Source organism: Oryx dammah, unplaced genomic scaffold (genome assembly GCF_014754425.2).
Source record: "Oryx dammah isolate SB20612 unplaced genomic scaffold, SCBI_Odam_1.1 HiC_scaffold_25, whole genome shotgun sequence".
Taxonomy (NCBI): Eukaryota; Metazoa; Chordata; class Mammalia; order Artiodactyla; family Bovidae; genus Oryx; species Oryx dammah.
The window spans coordinates 3,423,013-3,445,152 of record NW_024070209.1 but is presented as its reverse complement, the minus strand read 5'-3'; the positions used below and the strand labels follow the sequence as shown (position 1 = coordinate 3,445,152).

General features: G+C 42.4%; 1 protein-coding gene across 1 annotated transcript in view; it reads right to left on the bottom strand.

Annotated features, from left to right (window-relative positions):
* The window catches only part of VWA3B (von Willebrand factor A domain containing 3B), a 184,538-nt gene that overhangs the window by 115,770 nt on the left and 46,628 nt on the right, over positions 1–22,140 (bottom strand). Inside the window, 1 exon segment of the mRNA XM_040267618.1 lies at positions 10,364–10,489. Coding sequence (XP_040123552.1) covers positions 10,364–10,489 — 126 coding nt within the window.

The following is a 22,140-nucleotide window of genomic DNA, read 5'->3' as shown; positions in this document are numbered from 1 at the left end:
CCTTAGCCTTGGGCACATTCCCTTGCTGTTTTCCAAAGCTTACCTATACTCTGTAAATGGGAGGAGACGTTATGCTTCCTGAGCAGAACACTCGGGTAGCCAGTTTATCATACAAACAGCAAAGTACTTACAATGTGCTCAGAAACCCTACTACCACCTAAGGGAGAGTGGGGTATCTGAGGGTGGGCATAGAGGAGGCATGGGTGTCTTAAGCTGGCCCCTGAGAGCTAACTGTACCCCTTTCTTCCAAACTCCATGCTCAGTGGCACATGATGAAACTGACCAAGCCGGAAGTATTTACAAACTGTGAGTGGGTTGATAACATTTCTCTACATGCCCTTGGATGGAAGGCAGAGAGGACCCTGAGCTTTCACCCCTAGTGGGACCTAGGGAGGACTGGGAGAAGGTGCTAGGCAGAGAGGTGGTTTTTAAAACAGGCACTACCACGTATTAGGTCCACTAGCCCCACAGTTTACTCACTTGGATAAGCCGTTCTCAACTCTGCACACTGGAATCCTCTGAGAATCTTAAAATACATTGATGCCTGCCCCCCACATACACCATGCATTAGATTCTGTTTTAACTGATCTGGACAATGAGATTTTCAAAGTTCCCTAGGTGATTAGCCAAGCACTAGGGTAAGAGGAAGAGAGCTTTCTAAATTAAGATTTGGTCATCCCATCATTTATGCTTCTACCAGACTTAAATTATACTTCTAATTAAAAAGTAGCATTCAATGTTGGGGAAATAAAAATATTACCCATAGTTATCTGCTACTATATCTAAGGAGATATATAATTAGAATAATATATGAAGAAATAAAACACTTGAGAGTCAATTATTTTTCAATAATACATGAAGGTTCTGTCCATTCATGTTATACTTGTCCTCAAATTCTAATAGAACAACTTTTAGAAAATTAACTCTGAAACCTACTGGGGCTGGAACTTCTCAAAGAAGCTTGATTTTGAAATTTAATCCAATCTGGCATCAAAAGCCCCTTTGGGCACCATCCCCAGTGCCAGCAGTTGGTTTCTATATGGTTCATAAAGTGTCTTTACACCCCGAACAGGGGGCTGAAATCAGAATTTTCCCAGAGCTTTGGGTAGATCCTGAGGTCCTCCTGCATCACAGGGAAATAGCCTAAGGGGACTGGAGCCATTTCGGTGAGTAGGGTCACGTTCCTTGGAGAAATCCTTTTGTTGTTGTTCAGTCACTCAGTCATGTCCAACTCTTTGCAACCCATGGACTGCAGTATGCCAGGCTTCCCTGTCCTTCACCATCTCCTGGAGCTTGCTCAAACTCATGTCCATTGAGTCGATGATGCCATCCAACCATCTCATCCTTTGTCATCCCCTTCTCCTGCCTTCAATTTTTCCCAGCATCAGGGTCTTTTCCAATGAGTTGGCTCTTCACATCAGGTGACCAAAGTATTCACGTTTCAGCTTCAGTATCAGTCCTTCCAATGAATATTCAGAACTGCTTTCCTTTAGCATGGACTGGTTGGATCTCCTTGAAGTCCAAGGGACTCTTTAAGAGTCTTCTCCAACACCACAGGTCAAAAGCATCAATTCTTTGTCACTCAGCCTTCTTTATGGTTCAGCTCTCACATCCATACATCACTACTGGAAAAACCATACTTTGACTATACAAACCTTTGTCGGCAGAGTAATGTCTCTGACTTTTTATGTTTTGTCTAGCTTTGTCGTAGCTTTTCTTCCAAGAAGCAAGCATCTTTTAATTTCATGGCTGCAGTCACTGTCCTCAGTGATTTTGGAGCCCAAGAAAATAGTCTTTGACTGTTTCCATTGATTCCCCATCTATATGCCATGAAGTGAATGAAAGTGATTTTTTCTAGAAATGCTGGGCTGGAGAAACCCTTTGAGTGTTTTTCTTCAGTTATTGTTGATTACAGTCTAAGACTTTGTCTCTTTACTCCTACTTTATTCTTCTCCCTCCTTTATGATCAGTAGGTTCAGTAGGAAATAAACTTCATTCAGTTATTTCCATAGCAACATACACCCTATCACAGGCTCTGCTCTGTTTTGGGTTGTCTTCTTTAAAAAGACAAGAGTCCGTTATCAATGATAAATTCAAGTTGATCAGAAAAGAACTTCCTAAAAACACATCAATCCAATTCTAAGAAGGGATTTTATAGAGTCAGAGACTAAGTTTTGACTGGTAGTTCCACCCAGGACCAGGCACTGCAGTCAGCCTGGGGGCATGATTCAGGCTCCCAATTACCCTCTAAGTGGAGGTTGGGAGGAAGACCTCCAATAACTTGAACCTTATCAAAGAAAGAAGGGGCAGTCAAGCAGGCAAAAACAAAGAGGCCAGGTACTCCAAAGCTGAAGAAAGGAGAGAAAGGGGGAAATCTTTTCACTTTCAGTGCTAATTACACCACCAACACCTGAGCCTCATCCCAGAGAGGAGAGGGAGTCATCTGTTCATTAGAGTCACTTCCTAAGAGGTCCTTCCCATTCCCCTGTGGTTATCTTAATTAAAAATGGTACATAAATTCTCACCTATGGAGCTGAGTGTAATACCTTCATTTATGATGGAGATGTGACCTCACAGCACATCCTGATTACGCGGCTTTACCACTCCCCATGACTGATCTCTTAAAGATTCTCCCTCCTCCATGGGCAGGAGAATCACCTGCTAGATCACATATATGTCACAAGATTAACTTACCTGGCCTCCCTGTCCTACTTAGCCTGTCCACAGAGCCTGACTGAACCTTTCAGCTTTTCCTCATCCTTTGACACTGAGTTTGGTATTTTGAACCAAGCATTCAGAGTCCAATCTTGGCATGACTACACAACATGATTAAACTAATCATCTCTAGTGAGTCTTAAAATGGCTGTGATGGTTATTCCAAATAAGGACTTCCTGAAATTTTTTGAGCTGAAGTCTTGAACATTTTGTGAGAAAAGTCATAATCTTGTTCGATTGCCATAACTGGCATACACACACATAGAATGCTCAGATGTGCCAACAAGTCTCAAAACAGTTCAGCACCTCAGGAATGATGCATATTCTTAAAAAAAAAATTTTTTTTATTTTTTTGCCACACCACACAGCATGTGGGATTGAACCCACGCCCCCCTGCATTGGAAGCTCTAAGTTTGAACCACTGGACCTCCAGGGAAGTCCTCCACATCTCCTCTTTTACTTTATTTATGAACAGCTGTGTAACATCATTGATAACAATAAACTATACACATTAAGTTTTGACATATGTATGCTTAGGTTTATGTCAATCACTTTGTTATTTGTTGTCTATTGGCACCATCTGTCCTTTGTTCTTTTTTTCCAGATAGCATTTTAAAAGAATTATTAATTATTTGTTTACTTATTTATTTGTTTTGTTGCATTGGGTCTTTGTTGCTGTGTGCAGGCTTTCTTGAGTTGTGGTGAGCAGGGGCTACTCTTCATTATGGTGCGCAGGCTTCTCGTTGTGGCGGCTTCCCTTGTTGCAGAGCACAGACTCTAGGACGTGTGGGCTTCCACAGTTGTGTCACATGAGCTCAGTAGTTGTGGTGCAAGGACTTGGTTGCCCACAGAATGTGGAATCTTCCCAGACCAAGGATCGAACCCGTGTCCCCTGCATTGGCAGGCAGATTCTCATCCACACCAGGGAAGTCCCAAGACAGCTTTTGGATTGAGTATTTTCAATTCCAAGTTATCTTGTTTGTTGGCTTGTTTTGTTATTTAATGGGTACTTTATTTAGAGTGAAAAGTGAAACTGAAAGTCACCTCCACCTCTTTGCGACCCTCCAGGCCAAAAGGCCTGGAATTGTCCAGGCCAGAATACTGGAGTGGGTAGCCTTTCCCTTCTCCAGGGGATCTTCCCAACCCAGGGATCAAACTCAGGTCTCCTGCATTGCAGGCAGATTCTCTACCAGCTGAGCCGTAAGGGAAGCCCAAGAATACTGGAGTGGGTAGCTATCCCTTCTCCAGGGGATGTTCCCAACCCAGGAATCGAACTGGGGTCTCCTGCATTGCAGGTGGATTCTTTACCAACTGAGCTATCAGGGAAGCCCTTATTTAGAGTATACATCTTCAACATGTGTGTGTGTTAGTTGCTCAGTCATGTCCAACTCTTTGCGACCCTATGGACTATAGCCAGCCAGGTTCCTCTGTCCCCTTCAGGCAAGAATACTGGAGTGGGTAGCCATTCCCTCCTCCAAGAGATCCTCTCAATCCAGGGATAGAACCCAGGTCTCCTGCATTTCAGCCAGAATTTTTACCGTCTGAGCCACCAGAGAAGCCCAATGGATATTTGGATGGATAATTTCAATGGATATTATACTGCACCCCATATGCTAGAAGAACTGTATAACAGAGACTTCCCTGGTGGTCCAGTGGTTAAGAATCCACCTTGCACTACAGAGGACACAGATATGATCCCTGGGCAGGGAACTAAGATCCCATGTGCCTTGGGGGAACTAGGCCCATGAGCCACAACTAGAGAGAAAAATCCCTCACATCACAACTAGGACCTGACACAGTAAAATAAATTAAAAAAAAATTTTTTTTTAAAGAACCTTACAATAGCATATTTCTTTTTCTCCCCTTCTGAATTTCTTTTTGGCAATGTAGTGGGATTTTTTTTTTTATAATTGTGGTAAAATATACATAATATGAAATTTATCATTTTAACCATTTTAAGATGAACAATTTAGTGGCACTAAGCACATTCACATTATTGGATCACTATCCAACTCCAGAACTTTTTCAGTATCCCAGAAAGGAACTCTGTACCTATTAAATGACTCTCTCCATTCCCTATTCCCCCAGCCCATGGGTAATCATTTTTTGTGTCTACTTATTTCACTTAGCATAATGTTTTCAAGGTTTATCCATGCTGTAGCATGTGTCAGAGTTTCCTTCTTAAAGCTGAATAATATTCCGTTGCACATATAGACCACATTTTGTTTATCCCATCATCTATTGGTGGACATTTGGGTTGTTCATCTTTGGAACTTATGAATAATGCTGTGATTCCCCTCCTGTCTTTTATGCTACTATTGTTAAACACTTAACTTTTATATATATCATATAGACCTCACAGGTGCTTCCTAGTGGTACTAGTGGTAAAGAACCCACCTACCAACGCAGGAGGCATAAGAGACACGGGTTTGATCCCTGGGTAGGGAAGATCCTCTGGAGAAGGGACTGGCAACCCACTCCAGTATTCTTGCCCAGAGAATCCCATGGACAGAGGAGCCTGGCAGGCTACTGTCCATAGGGTTGTAGAGTTGGACATGACTGAGTGACATAGCATGCACACACAGACCTCACAGCACACTATTACTACTTTTGCATAAACAGAAATTGCTTTCTAAAGATATCTAAATAGCAAAACACCATGTATTTATCTACAGTTATTTCCAGTCTTTTATTCCTTTGGGTAGAACCATATTTCCATTCATTTCTTCCCACATAAAAGCATCAGTCTCCTCCTGCCTGAAGGATTTCCTCACAATGCAGAGGCACTGATAATTCTTTTCTGCTGTAGGTAAAGATAAAAAATATCTTTATTTTGCCTTTGTTTTTGAAAAAATATCTTCACAAAACACAGAATTCTAGATTGACAGTTTAGGGTATTGCATGAAAAAAATAAGATGTTACTCCACTGTCTTTTCACTTGCAATGAGAAATCTACTATTGTGCTTATCTCTGTTCCTTTCTACAGAAAATGTCTTTTTTCCCTCTGGTTGCTTTTAAAATTTTCTTTTTTTTTTTTTCGTGGACATTTTTAAAGTCTGTATTGAATTTTTTTGCAATATATGCCCTGTTTTATGTTCTGATTTTTGGCCAAGAGGTATGTAGGATCTTACCATGGATGGAACCTGTGTTCCCTGCACTAGGAGATGAAATCTTAACCACTGGACCACCAGGGAAGTCCCAAGATGTTCTCCTTATCAGTGGTTTTGAGCAAATTGATTGTGATGTTCTTTGGTACAGTTTCCCTCATTTTCTTGTACTTGACATTCCCCAAATTCCTTGGATCTCTAAGTTATAACTTTCATCAAGTTTGGAAATTTTTCAATCTTTATTTCTCCAAATATTTTTCTGTTCCACCTCCTCCCCTCTCCTCAGGAATTCCACCTACATTCACTGATGCTCTTCTGTTTGTTCTTTGTTTTTGTTATTTATTCTCGTTATTTTTCTCTGTGTGTCTCATTTTGAATACTTTCTCTTGCTATGTCTTCAAGATCACCCATCTTCTTTCCTGCAGTGTCTAATCTGCCATTGATTTTGTTCAGCATGTTTTCACCTAAGACATTTTCTTGCCTAAAAGTTTTCATCTGTAAAAGTTCAGCATGTATTTTTTTTTAAAAAATACTTCCCTGCCTCTACTTAACTTTTTGAATATAGGAATACAGTTATAATTACTGTCTTCTTCTGTCAATTCTAACATCTGTGTCAATGTTGATTGATTAGCAAGGGGCACAGCCTTCTTTTCATGCCTAGTAATCTTTGATCAGATGCCAGTCATTGTGAGTTTTACTTAGTTGGATACTGGATGCTTTTATATTCTTATCAATCTTCTTGAGCTTTGTTCTGAAATGCAGTTAAGTTATACATAAAGAATTCTCTCCTTTCATGTCTTGCTTTGATGCTTCCTCAGGAGGGCTCAGAGCTCTTTAAGGCCAGTCATTCCCCATGACTGAGGTAAGACCTTCCCAAGCAGTCTACCCAGTGCTCTATGACATAAATTTTTCCAAATGGGCTGGTGAAAACAGGCATTCTTCTTCACTCTTCATGAGCTCTAAACTCTTTCTTTCCAGTGGATCTTTCCCAGCCTTGGGTAATTTCCTCACAGAATGATTAGGATAAGCAGAAATCACAAGAGGGACTCTTGGCAGATTTCGAGAGTTCTCTCTATTACTTTGTCTTATGAAATCTAGATATCTTGATCTCCCTGGATCCTTAGCTCTACCTCCCAAACTTTGAAGTTTGCTGTGCTCCTTCTTCTTACACCATGGCAAAGCATTCAGTTCAGTTCAGTTCAGTCGCTCAGTCGTGTCCGACTCTGCGACCCCATGAATCGCAGCACGCCAGACCTCCCTGTCCATCACCAACTCCCAGAGTTCACTCAGACTCACATCCATCGAGTCAGTGATGCCACCCAGCCATCTCATCCTCTGTCATCCCCTTCTCCTCTTGCCCCCAATACTTCCCAGCATCACAGTCTTTTCTGATGAGTCAACTCTTCGCATGAGGTGGCCAAAGTACTAGAGTTTCAGCTTTAGCATCATTCCTTCCAAAGAAATCCAAGGGCTGATCTCCTTCAGAATGGATTGGTTGGATCTCCTTTAAGCTGAGACAATCAGAGTTTTCCTTGGATTTTTCCTGTATCTCTCAGGGATCTCTGGCCTTTGATACTTAGTATTCAGTGTCTTTAAAAACCAGCACTTTGTGTGTTTTGGTCAGTTTTTTGTTTCCCTTAGGGAATTCTCATGTACCACTCTTGGTAATTAAAAAGAGGTCAAAATTACCAACAGCCAGAGTGTGTGTGGCCTCACCATCTTCTCATTCCAGGTATCAGGCTGATGAGTCATCCGTGCCAGAACTGTCCCTTCTGATCCTATGATTATAGGTGCCGGCTGGTCCCTGAACCAGTGCACCTAGCCTGGGGGGGCAGGTGAGGGGCTGCCATGTTCAGGAAGGGAGACTTTGTTTAATACACATGAAGGTTCCACTTGTAATGACAGTCCATCTGATCTCCTCCATTCTGACCCTTCCCCTCTCCAGATGACTACCCTATCTCCTCTGACCCACAGGCCCTGGCAGCTAAACATGGGAAAGGCTACTACCTTCACACAAAGCAGACACAAGGTCTTGGCTGACACAGCATTTGCCTCAATAACACTGGGCTGTGGATGGCAACAGGAGCAGTCAGTCTCTGCAGCCAAAGCAAGGTTACAAAAGCTTCTATGGGAATCCAAAACTGGAAATTTGTGTATCCAAATTTTCCTTTTTAAATAGAAATGGTACACTAAAAGCATCTTGAAAATTTATGCTTGAAGTCATTTTGGTTTTAATTCTAGGTATGTGTTCATGTATATTAGATTGAAACAAAGGGATGGCAATCTATCCTTCTAAAAATTACAGAGGCCAATAACCCTTCTGTTTCCTTTGGAAACAATATCTAAAAACCTTGTTACCCTCAAGAGTACCCCAAGTTTAACTATTCCCTGTATTAGTTTGCTCTAGATGCCAAAAAATGCTTCAGACTAGGTGACTAAAATAGAAATTTATTTTCTCACATTTCTGGAGGCTGGAAGTCCAAGATCAAGGTGCCTACAGGTTTGGTTTCTGGTGAAGCATCTCTTCCTGGCTTGTGGATGGCAATCTTCTGGCTGTGTCTTCATGTAGCTTTTCCTTTATGTGATGTGTGAAGTGAGAGAGGTCTCTTGTGTCTCTTCCTCTTCTTATTAGGACACCAGTTCTCTTAGATTGGGGCCTCACCCTTACGATCTCATTTACCTTTAATTTCCTCCTTGAAGGCCCTATCTCCAAATACAGACACATTGGGGTTACAGCTTCAACATTTGAATTTGAGGGAGACACAATTCAGTCCATCGTGCTCCCCAAAACAAACACCTTAGTAGCAGGATCACCACCCTCTTTGCCTGGCATGGATGTTGGAGTATCCCAGGTGTCCTGCTTCATTTTCATTCTTCTCTCAGGATGGCAGAGGACTCTCTGAGTATTTGACTCTAAGATCACCTTTGGGGGAGGGAGAGGTGTCCTACAAGTGAGCAGTCCCTCCAGACTAGCCTGATTGGGTCCCTTCTTGGAAAGCCCAGAGAGCTGGTCCTTGCAAAGCAACTGCCGCTGCTGCCACCCCAGACCCAAGTCAGGACACCCACTCATGGGGAAAAGTCAGTGTTGCCAGGATTTTACCAAGTCATACTGGACAAGCTCACTTCTGCCTTTCACCCCTTCCTCCCTCTACTCACGTCCTCTTCCCATTTCTCCCCTAGCCAGCCTGGCCTCCTTGCTCTCTTCCCTCACAGGTGCCTCTGTAACACAGGCAGGGCACCAGGGGCAATACAGCATGGCAGAGGTTCCCAGGTTTTTTGCACATCATCATTGTCTGAGGAGCTCTCAAAACTCCCAATGTCCAGACTGAGAGAGAAAAAAAAAATCTCCCAGTGTCCAGACTTCATCCTTTATGGATTAAATCAGAATGTCTGTGCTTGGAGCCAGACATCAGTATTCTTAATGAGGAACTCGGTTTTGAATCCTGGCTTCGTTAGTTCTAGCGTGGCCTTGGGCAAGTTATTTAGCCTTAAATGGAGATAATAGCGGCATCTATCTCATAAGATTGTAGCAACGATGAAATGAGCTAATATCTATGAAGAACTCAGAACAGTGCCTAACATTTAAGGTATGTACTAACTACTATCATTAATAGCTGTGCCCTAAATGAAACTAGTGACTACAGAGGAAAATCCTTTACTAACTCAAGAACTCAGGGATGAGAATCAGTATACTCATTGCCCTAATTGTGAAAGAGAAAAGATTGAGCTAACAGTTACCAAGAACCTCCTTGGTGCAAAGCATGCATTATTTACCTTAATTTTTACAAGAATCTCTCAAGACCAGTATTATAATTATTTCATAGACGAATAACCAAAGGCTCAAAGAGACAGTCAGGTTAATCTAATGATAGAACTGGTATTTACAACCACATTTCTCACTCCAAACTCAGGCTCCTCTGAATCCTCTTTTCAGCTGGTTCTTGACCCATGGACTTCTATGTTTGTCTTTGCATCACCCAATTTTAGCAAAAATCCTGCTAAGATAATTTATCCAGAATCCCTCACTCTCCAAATCTGAGAAAAATTCCTCATACCCAACTATCCCCAGGTGATGTCTGATCACCTCAACCTACTTTCAGCAAGAATCCTGTCAGATAGGTTTAGCCAGAAACCCCCTTTGATCCCTGATGTTTCTTCTCAGTAATTTTCTATCCAGCAGCCCTCCACCCTGCTCCTTGGGTGCAAATCCCCACTTGTTCATGTTTATTAATAACTGATTCCACTTCCATACTGAGGTCTCTTTTCCCTTCTTGCAATAGTCCCTGAATAGAACCTTGTTTTTTTTAACCATTTGACTGTCCATCTCTGGTTTTGCTTTGACAACCGAAAGACACACACATGTGCATGCATACACAGACACACACACAACAGAGCTCTGGATAGTCCCCTCAGGAGCTCCTGCCAGCTGGACTAAGGAGCTCTCCTTGGTAAGGAACATGGAAACAGTCCCAATCCCCGATCAGTAGCAGTTACAACTCAGTATTGACTTGTTCACACTCGTGCCTGTCAACAGCACCCACCATGGTCTGTTGTGGCCACACTGGTCTTGGGAGTCTCGGCCACCAGCCTCCGCATCTGGGCCAATGTGCTGCCAGCTTCCTCCATCTCCCTCCAGATGAGAAACACATCTTCTCTGACCCCTGCTCCTGAAAGGGAAACACATGTGAGCAAGTGACTGCAGGAGGCTCCAGAACCTCTGATGGTCTGAGCAGGCCTGGCACACCCTGGCCAAGTTTCTATAATATTTCTGAACATCAAATTCCATTTTTCCCACTAATTCTTTCTGAGATTCAGAAATGAAATCCCTAAGAAAATGCTGTCATCTCAAGAAATCATAAATGCAGACTTTAGGATGCAATAAGTCCTCACAAAGGAAATATTTGTAGCAGCCAGTATATTTTAAGATTAGTTTATTAATAACACTCAAATAAAATAAAGAGTAAAAATATTCAAAAAGCATCCAATGAAAGCCAGAGTTATCACTGTGGGGCAGGGAAACTCAACGGTCTATGAAAGTAATACCCCTCACCTTTCTTGACCAAGCTGAGACTTTTTGCTCCTCTGAAATCACCTTCACAACTTGGTATTTTTCCCTAATGTGCTAACAACTCTTTGGCCTCATTTTCTGGAACTCTGCTGTCTCAGTTAAGGTTTTGGTCTGGCTATGTGTCTTTTTTTTTTTTAATAATATGGCTAAATTATAGATATTTATATCATTGTAGCAATCAATCATTCAGTCAATCAAAGTTCATCCTATGGGTAAGAGGTCCAAGGCTGGGATAGAAGGTCTGCCTCCACTAAGATCCTGGCTCTAACATGTGAGTAGTCTGAGAGGTTAAGGACGGTGTAGGAGCAGGAGGGAGATGGGTGTGACTATAAAAGTGCAACACGAGGGAACCTGGGGCGGCATATTGACAGCATCAATACCAATATGCCGGTGGTGATATCATCCTATAGTTTTGCAAGATGCCACAAAGAGCAGGTGGGTGGGACTTGCCCGGTGGTCCAGTGGTTTAGAGCTCACCTTCCAATGCAGTGGGTGTGGGTTCAATTTTGGGGAGTTAAGATCCCACAGGCCTTCGAATCAAAACACCAAAATGTAAAACAGAGGCAATATTGTAACAAATTCAATAAAACTTTAAAAACGGTCCACATTAAAAAAAAAAGATCTTTAAAAAAAAAGAGCATGTGGGCATTTCTTACAGCTATAGTTCTGTCTACCTACAGTTCTCTCCACCTTGTCTGCTGTGGATACGAGGTCAGTGGCAACGCCAACGGGCAACCACACTTAGCAGATGCCACTCACCCATTTTCAGTGGCATCTGTGGGCCCAGCCACCACCTGGCACCACTTACGTCATCATGGGGGCTACAGGGGAGTCTCTGCTTTGGGGTGCTTCTGAAAGGTTGGGTAGATAAGAATTTAGCAGATGTATTCTCTAGCTTTAAAGATTCCATTTCAAAAAAGTTTACCCCCCACCCCCAAAAAAAACGTACACACCAAATCTATTTCACAGACTGTATGCAGTTGGCTCAGGGAACACTGATGCTTTTACTTAACTAAGCTGAGTCCTATTCTCTAATGAGAATAAATACCTTTTCAGAGTACCTGCTATGTTCCTGGCCTTGTGCTTAGGGCTTTCTAAACATTTTCTCATCTCTCTTCACCACAGCTCTGCAGGCAAATTCTACTCCTGTTTCTGTTTCTCGGCTGTGTAAATGGAGGCAGAGCTAGTTGTCCAAGCTCATACCAAGGTCAAAAGTGGTAGAGCAGGGTATCAAATCCAAGTTGGTGTGACTGTACCCACTCAGCACCCTGACTAGTTGTTCTGGAAAAGGGATGGCTGGTTTATAGAGGCCCCTGCAGGTCCTCCCCCAGCAGATGCCGATGGCATCCCATTTAACAGTCCACAGATGCCCGAGATCCCACAGTCACAGAGAATGAGGGACCACTATCAGGTCTAGGAGATGATGCAGGAGATTTATCCACCCTCAAAGGACTGACCTTAAACCACCAGGACAGACTGGGGCAGACCAGATTCAATGTTCCTGACTCTTAGAATGTAGTCCAGAAGGGCATGGTGAAGTTGAGGGACACCAGAGCTTTGCCCTCCTGAAAGATTGAGCGAGTGAGACAATATTAATAGCCGTATTCATTAAGAGGCAAGTGACAATCCCTGACAGAGATGGATAGCCACCAGTCCTCTGCAGCCATCAACAGCCCCAGGAGTGAAACGTGATGAGTGCCCAGCTCCACGCTGAGAACTCTAAAAATATCGCAGGCTGCTGCCAATTGCAAACCTGGAGCCCACACGATTTTCTGACCCTGTGACAGCAAAACTGACTTCCAGCTGCTTGCTTCAGCCTAGACGTGTTAAGTAGCAGACTTCTCTCATTAAAAGTCTCAAATGAGTCAAGGCTTTCCATTTTCCCCGGGCTTGTCAATGATATGTCAAGAAGTGGACCACTCCTTCAGTATCAAAGGAAAAGCTTCCAAGGAAATACAGTGGCCACTCACTGATCCAAGGACAGGAAAGTGTGTTTAAGGGGCAGCAGTGAGCTGGGATGTGCTCCCCTGACCAAGGAGTCACTAAGCTATCACTGGTTTAAAATTAGGCAGCTACACATTCCAACACTGGGGATCAGGAAACAAAACAACTCAAAGCAACCCACCTAGAAAAAAAAGAAAAAATAAAAAATAAAAGCAACCCACCTAGGGTCTCCCTGGTGGCTCAGTGATAAAGAATCCGCCCACCAAAGAGGAAGACACGGTTCAATCCTGGATCCAGGAAGATTTCACATGCTGGGCAGCAACTAAGCCTGGGCACCTTAACTACTCTGTGCTCCGGAGCCTGGGAGCCCCAACCACTGAGCCCATGCGCCACAACTACTGAAGCGCATGAGCCCTAGAGCCCCGTGCTCTGCAAGAAAGATGAGCCACTGGAATGAGAAGCCTGAGCACTGCAACTAGAGTCCCCACTCACCACAGCAGGAAGGAAGCCAGGCAGTAACGAAGACCCAACACAGCCAAAAATAAAATAAACAAATAGAATTATATGGCACCCCACTCCAGCACTCTCGCCTGGAAAGTCCCATGGACAGAGGAGCCTGGTAGGCTGCAGTCCATGGGGTCACTAAGAGTTGGACACGACTGAGAGACTTCCCTTTCACTTTTCACTTTCATACATTGGAGAAGGAAATGGCAACCCGCTCCAGTGTTATTGCCTGGAGAATCCCAGGGACGGGGGAGCCTGGTGGGCTTCTGTCTGTGGGGTCTCACAGAGTTGGACACTACTGGAGCAACTTAGCAGCAGCAGCACCCATTTAACTAGGTTTGCTTTAAAAACAAACAGAATGAAACAAAACCAGCTAGTAGACAAGAAAAAAACACAGGCAATAAAAAGCTTAACTTAGAAGGTAGAGGGGTTTTTTTTATGACTTTAAAAAAATATTTATTTATTTGGCTGTGCTGGGTCTTAGTTGCAGCATGTGGGATCTAGTTCCCTGACGAGGGATCAATGAACCCAGGACCCCTGCACTGGCAGCGCAGAGTCTTAGCCCGCTGGACCACCAGGGAAGTCCCCAGAAAGTAGAGGTTTTATTTCAAGTTATCCTACAGGCAGTCAGAAAGGGCTCTCATTTTTATCTGGGTCAGTTCTAAGGAACTTAGCTGGAAAATCAAAACAGCTGCAGCCAAGGAGACAGCCCCACTGAAAATAGAAGAGTGTGGGGGATGAGACACAAGAAATTTCAGTATTCAGAAAGCTCTGTGAGTTTGAAATTCTCCGGGTCAAACCAGAGAGGAGATGAAACCACAATGGATCCTGACCATCAAGGTATAAGCCATCTAGAGACCTGCTATGCACAGCAACAGGGTCTGTGTCTTAGAGACATCAAGGTGACCTAAAAGATCCTCCAACCCAAAGGACTCTCTCCCCTCACCCACCCCTGACATCCCCCTAGGCCTTGTGGGAACAAATTGAAGGCTCCCAGAATGCTGACACCAGTTGGAGCTGGGGTCACATCAAGCTGCTGTTTGTCATTTGTACCTGGTACAGACTTTTCAGACTGGCTAGTTCAACATATGAATGAGATCTGGGTCAGGTATGTTTTGACGTATCAGGGGAAGAGCCCACAGAGTACCTGCCACCAAACACCATCTCCCTGTTAAACTTCCTTGTCTCACCTGCAGCTTAAGTCCATTTGTCAGAGTCCAATTCATTAATCTTTTTAAATTTAATTAATTAAATTATTTTTGACTGTGCTAGGTCTTCGTTGCTGCATGCAGGCTTTCTCTAGTTGCAGTGTGTGGGCTTCTCATTGCAGTAGCTTCTCCAGTTGCAGAGCACAGGCTCAGTAACTGTGGTACATGGGCTTAGTTGTTCCATGGCATATGGAATCCTCCTGGACCAGGGACTGAACCCGTGTCCCGTGCATTGGCAGGTGGACTCTTAACTACTGGACACCAAGGAAGTCCCCATTATTCAATTCACTGGGCAACTGTGCATTGAGCACTTAGTATACATGGTGAGTGGACAATGTCAAGTGAACAGGGCCCTACTCCCTGAGCTGGCATTTAAATCCAGGGGTCAAGACCCCCCAGTACATCCCTTCTAATAGTTTGCCACCATGATCCCGGCCAGAGCGCTGTCCTCCCAGCCCTCCAGGGCCCCTGCATCTGCCCTGTGCCCCCAATCGGGGGCTCATAGCCCACCACTGCACTTACTCAACCCCACCCTTCAATCAAGGCACCGGCCTGATTCCATCATCAAGCTTTGCCCCGCCTCTCCACGAAACAGCCATCTGCCTTCTGCCCCTTCTTAATTCCCATGAAATGAACCAGCCACAATCACAGCTCTCAGTGCTTTTGCTGCCAGGACACACTCTCAGGCTGCATGCCATTAGACAGGCTGGCGCCATATGCAATTCCTGGCTGCCTGGCATGTCAACCTCCAATTCCAAAGAGCACAGAGAAGCATCGGGCAGAGATGGTGAATTAGTGTATCCAGACCTTGAATCCAGGCTAATTTAAGTCAATCCTTCACAAACACAAGACTTTATTTTTAGTAAGCAGCTGCTAACAACACAGCTCACCACACAGCACTGTGTCCAGGGCCATCCTGGGGCTGAGAGCTGTGATCTACAGCTTTTCTATGGTATCAGCCTGCAGAATTGGATTACGGGTTCTGTTTGCAAGGGCACAATGTCTCTTCTGTCTTTATATCCTCCAAGGCACTCAGCACAGGATCCAGAGTTTCCAGTAAGAATTCCTATCCTTCTCCTTTTATTTTTTTATGAAGAAACAATGACCAAGTACCTAATATGTTCTTTCCTCAAGGAATTGCACTGTCTCATAACTGACAGCCCCTAATCATGCAAGAAACTCTTCTGAATGGTAATATAACAGACTTATATCATTTGAGCATATGGCTATGCCCTAGGTGTGCTGGATATTGACAGTGACATGCCCTAAAGTAGTAAGTTGTTTACTTTTAGATCTTCATGCCACAGCAAGGAAAGGTTCACCTCTCCCTCCAATATCTGAAATATCAGCAATACCAGGGGCAGGAGAAGAAAGGTGATTAATGGACTGTGAGCTTAAGTTTGTGGCCCTTTCCCCATGGCCAGGACTCTTGGGGGAGGAACTGGCCCCCCCTGGGTGGAGATTTGGCTGACTGCCTGAGCCCTAAATGCCTACTCAGTTTTAAGGATATAAAAAAGCTGAAGACGACTCTCAAAGGCCGAACTTTCAGGAAAAACGGCACATCTCTTTTCAGAAAGTGATGAATCATTTTAAAATAATAATAAACAATGAGGTGATTAAAATTCCAAGAGACCTAAAATTATAATATGGATCTGATAAAAGGGGACATATTACATCCATAAAGGGATTGAAAATGGTGAAATTGGTAGTTTTGTTATAATGGAAAAATTCGCAGTTCCTTGTGTTAAATTATATATTAAGATATTTTGCTCAGTCTCGCCCTATGGAAATTAACCACTAATTCAGTTCAGTTCAGTTCAATCGCTCAGTCGTGTCCAACTCTTTGTGACCCCATGAATTGCAGCACGCCAGGCCTCCCTGTTCATTACCACCTCCTGGACCCATGTCCATTGAGTTGGTGATGCCATCCAACCATCTTATCCTCTGTCGTCCCCTTCTCCTCCTGCCCTCAATCTTTCCCAGCATCAGGGTCTTTTCCAATGAGTCAACTCTTCACATCAGGTGGCCAAAGTATTGGAGTTTCAGCTTCAACATCAGTCCTTGCAATGAATACCCAGGAAAGATCTTTATTTTAATTTAAAGCAAATAGACTTATTTCACCACCTTGATAAACATCTAACATTTTCATGGGACAATGAATATATGTGTTTCACAAACAACACGTCTTAAAAGCAATTTCAAATCTTAAGTGTGGGTAAATCTTAACAGTTGGCTATGGTTTCATCTCCTGGGGTCTCTTCCTTCTAAGCGGAACACTATAAAATGCAAATAGAATGCAGTCTAATCATCCAATATTCACATAGAAAATATGAATATAAATCATCATTCTTCTTCTCATGGTAGAAAGCAAGGAATAAAGGAGTTCCCTGTGGAAAATTCTTCAAGAGATGGGAATACCAGACCACCTGACCTGCCTCTTGAGAAATCCGTATGCAGGTCAGGAAGCAACAGTTAGAACTGGACATGGAACAACAGACTGGTTCCAAATAGGAAAAGGAGTACAACAAGGCTGTATATTGTCATCCTACTTATTTAACGTATATGCAGAGTACATCATGAAAAACGCTGGGCTGGAGGAAGCACAAGCTGGAATCAAGATTGCCGGGAGAAATATCAATAACCTCAGATATGCAGATGACACCACCCTTATGGAAGAAAGTGAAGAAAAAATAAAAAGTCTCTTGATGAAAGTGAAAGAGGAGAGTGAAAAAGTTGGCTTAAAGCTCAACATTCAGAAAACTAAGATCATGGCATCTCGTCCCATCACTTCATGGCAAATAGATGGGGAAACAATGGAAACAGCATCAGACTTTATTTTCTTGGGCTCCAAGATCACCGTGGATGGTGATTGCAGCCATGAAATTAAAAGACGCTTGCTCCTTGGAAGAAAAGCTATGACAAACCTAGACAGCATATTAAAAAGTGGAGACATTACTTTACTAACAAAGGTCCATCTAGTCAAAGCTATGGTTTTTCCAGTAGTCATGTATGGGTGTGAGAGTTGAACCATAAAGAAAGCTAAGCACCAAATAACTGATGCTTTTGAACTATGGTGTTGGAGAAGACTCTTGAGAGTCTTCTTGGACTGCAAGGAGATCAAATCAGTCAATCCTAAAGGGGATCAGTCCTGAATATTCATTGGAAGGACTGATGCTGAAAGCTGAAACTCCAGTACTTTGGCCACCTCATGAGAAGAGTTGACTCATTGGAAAAGACTCTGATGCTGGGAGGGATTGGGGGCAGGAGGAGAAGGGGATGACAGAGGATGAGATGGCTGGATGGCATCACTGACTCGATGGACGTGAGTCTGAGTGAACTCCGGGAGTTGGTGATGGACAGGGAGGCCTGGCGTGCTACGATTCATGGGGTCGCAGAGTCGGACACGACTGAGCAACTGAACTGAAGTGAACTGAAGAGTCTGGGGTTCCCTGAATAGGAACTTTGTCTTCTATTCCTTTTGAATTTCCTCTTCACCCCTACTGAGACTCCAAAGCACACACAAGGCATTTAATAAGTGCTTAATTAACCAGAGGACTGTCTCAGAGCAATATTAATAAGAATTTCAAGGCAAGCGTTTATTAGAAGGAGCAGGACTTTGGAGATAATTAAAGTCTCAGCCTTGTAAACTGTAATGTGGCAACAGTTTTGGAAGTGCAGCTGCTCTGGCTCCATCTATTGAATTAAATTGAGTTCTTGGGAGCAGGAAGGAGACCTCTGAGAGAACTGCTCTCAGTAACCATAAACAGGCACCAGTCGGTGCTTCTAAATTAAATTACAGCTTAGAAATAAAGAAGTGATGCCAAGTCTGAGTGATGGGCCCACAAACTTTAAATATCTAATTCAAGATCACAATGTCTTCCAAGGATAAGAACTTGGTTGCTTTTTTTCCTTAAGCCAGACAGCCAGAACATACCTTAAAATAAGTAAATTTTGGTTTTGTAATACCTAGTTTCTTTCATGCATTTTCCCTTCACCAACACACAAAAAAGTTTAGTTTCCAAAGGTAGAATCAGCCAAATTTTTACAGCCACACCATTTTTGGACTTCAGAACAATACCATGGAGCGGAACAGATGTCCTAACACTATTTTGCCAGGCGTATTAGACACAAAAACTCTCTCAGAAAATCATCATCTTTTCTAAGGAATTCACTCCTTTTCTACTTTTTTTTTACTCCCCATCTTTTTTTTTCTCCCCACACCATACACCATCTTAGTTCCACAACCAGGGATTGAACCCACACCCCCTGCAGTGGCAGCTCAGCATCTTAACCACTGGACTGCAATGGAATTTCCTTGTTTCCCATATTTTTAAAATTGAGACACAGTTATGCTATGCAGTAAGTCTTTGCTGTCTATTTATTTTACAAATAGTTATGTGTATCTGCTAATCCCAAACTCCTTATTTTCCCTCTCCCACCCTCTCCCTCTTGGTAATCACAAATTTGTTTTCAATGTCTATGAGTCTATTTGTTTTATAAGCTCATTTGTATCTCTTTTTAGATTCCATATATAAGTGATATCATATGACACTTGCCTTTCTCTGACTTCACTAAGTATGACAGTCTCTAGGTCTGTGCATATAAAGTCAACTAATACCTGACAAAGGAGCCAAGAATCCTCAATAGAAAAATTATAGTCTCTTCAATAAATGGTGTTGGGAAAACTAGAAGAATGAAACTGGACCTCTATCTTATGCCACTCATCAAATCAACTCTAAACGGATTAAAGGCTTAAACTTAAGTAATTTAAACATTTTGAAACTATAAAACTACTAGAAGAAAACATAGGGGAAAAGCCCCTTGATACAGGTTTTGGCAACAATTTTTGGGGGTAGGACACCAACAGAGCAAGCAACAAAAGCAAAAATAAATAAGTAGGGGATATATCAAACTAAAAATTGTCTGCACAGAGAAAGAAACTATCAGTAAAACAAAAGGCAACCTGCAGAATGGAAGTATATAGATATTTACCAACCTTTTATTTTAGGAGGATTTAACACAGAAAATGTAAAGGAACTCAAACAACTTAGTAGCAAAAACACAAACAATCCAATTAAAATGGGCAAATGACTTGAATAGATATTTTACCAGAGAAGACATACAAATGGTCAACAGATACATGAAAAGGTGCTCAATATCACTAATTATCAGAGAAAAACAAATCAATACAAGATATCACCACAAACCTGTTAGAATGGCTATTATAAAAAGATAACAGTGTTGGTGAGAATGTAGAGAAAAGGCAACATTTGTGCACTGTTGGTGGGAAATGTAAACTTGTGAAGCCACTACAAAAAACAGGATGGAGGTTCCTCAAGAAACTGAAAATAGAACTATCATATGACCCAGCAATCCCACTGCCGGGTATATAACCAAACAAAGGGAACTTGCTGTCTTAAAATGACATCTGTACCCCCATGTCCATAGCAGCATCATTTACATCAGTCATAACATGGAAATAACCTAATTATCCACTGACAGATTAATAAATTTAGAAAATGTGATTTTATATTTTATTTTTTATGGGTATAAAAATTTAAAACATCTATCTATGCAATATTAATCAGGCATGAGATAGAAGGAAACTTGAGGGCAGCTAAGTGAAATAAATTGGAAAGACAAAATGCTATTATGATCTCACTTATATGTGAAAACAAAAAAAGCGAAAGTTGTAGAAAGAGGAAGTAAAATGGTTGTTCTCAGCGGCTGGGGTGAGAGAAATGGAGAGAAAGGTCAAAGGGTACAAATTTCTAGTTATTAGATGAATAAATCCTGGAGATCTAATGTACAGGGTGGTGACTATATTTAACAATACTGTATTACACACTTGAAGGTTGCTAAGAGAATAGATATTGAATGCTCTCAAAACACAAAAAATATAATTATGTGAGGTGATGGATGCTTTAACCAAGCTTATTGTGATAATCATTTCACAATATATGTGTATCACACCATCATACTGTACATCTTAAACTTTCACAATACTATATGTCAGTTGTATCTCAATAAAGCTTGGTGGAATAAAAGAAACTCCTGGGCTACCAGGCAAAAAGACAAGTCACTTATGAAAGAAAAAAAAAATCAAGCTGGCCTTGGAGTTCTTTTCAGTAGCATGATCTATGAGAAGATACTGTAGCACAACCCGTAACACACAAGACAAACAAAATGTGAGCCAGAGCTTTCCATCCAGCCAAGATGTCTTAAGTATAAGAGGTAGAAAGGAACATTTGGAAACACTGGGGATATTTTTTCTCTGATTCCCTCCTTGGAGAAACTATTAGAAGATAAACTATAGTCAACCAAGGGATGGCTTGGGAAGCCAAAGCACATGGACTGCAAGTGAGAACTAAATGTACTTAACAGAAGAATTAAAACAAACATGAGAATTGGAATGACAGAAGTAAACGTAAACAAATTCAATCTTTAAGTTGCTTACCTGGGGGTAATAACAGTAGAGTAACCCACAGGATGATGGTTATGACAATAACAACTTATAAATTATTGACTGGTTAACTACGTACCAGGTACTGCTTAAAACAGTATGCACATGTATATATACACACAGTGTTTTATACAGTGTATACACACACACACGCACACACATATATACACACACATACATATATATAAATATATTCCTAACAACCCATAAGGTGAACATCATCGTGTGTGCTGCATGCTCAGTCACTTCAGTCATGTCTGACTCTGCAACCCCATGGACTGCAGCCCGCCAGTCTCCTCTGCCCACGGGATTCTCCAGGCAAGAATACTGGAATGGGTTGCCATACCCTCCTCCAGGGGATCTTCCTGGCCCAGGGATTGAACCCAAGTCTCTTATGCCTCCTGCAATGGCAGGTGGCTTCTTTGCCACTAGTGCCATGTGGAAAGCCCCAAACATCATCATCTCCATTCATAAAGAAGAAAGTCAAAGATCAGATTAGTTAAGTACCTTAACTAAGATCACATAGCTAAGCGGTAAATCCAAACTTAGGTCTGGTTCCAAAGTCTGGGCCTTTAATTTTATTGCATTTGAGTTCCCTGAACATAGTACAACATTTTATTTTTCTCCACCTCCTCATCATTTAACACAAATAATATAATATACACCAATATGCTCCCCAGGTGGCACAGGGGTAAAGAATCTACCTGCCAATGCAGGAGATGAAAAAGATGTGGTTTGATCCCTGGGTCTGGAAGATGCACTGGAGAAGGAAATGGCAACCCACTCCAGTATTCTTGCCTGGAGAATCCCACGGACAGAGGAGTCTGGTGGGCCACAGTCCATGGGGTCACAAAGACTTGGACACGACTGAGCAACTGAGCACATGGCACATAAACAGTAATATAATATAGTATAATATCAAGACCATCCCCATGGAAAAGAAATGCAAAAAAGCAAAATGGCTGTCTGGGGAGGCCTTACAAATAGCTGTGACAAGAAGAGAAGCGAAAAGCAAAGGAGAAAAGGAAAGATATAAGCATCTGAATGCAGAGTTCCAAAGAATAGCAAGAAGAGATAAGAAAGCCTTCCTCAGTGATCAATGGAAAGAAATTGAGGATAACAACAGAATGG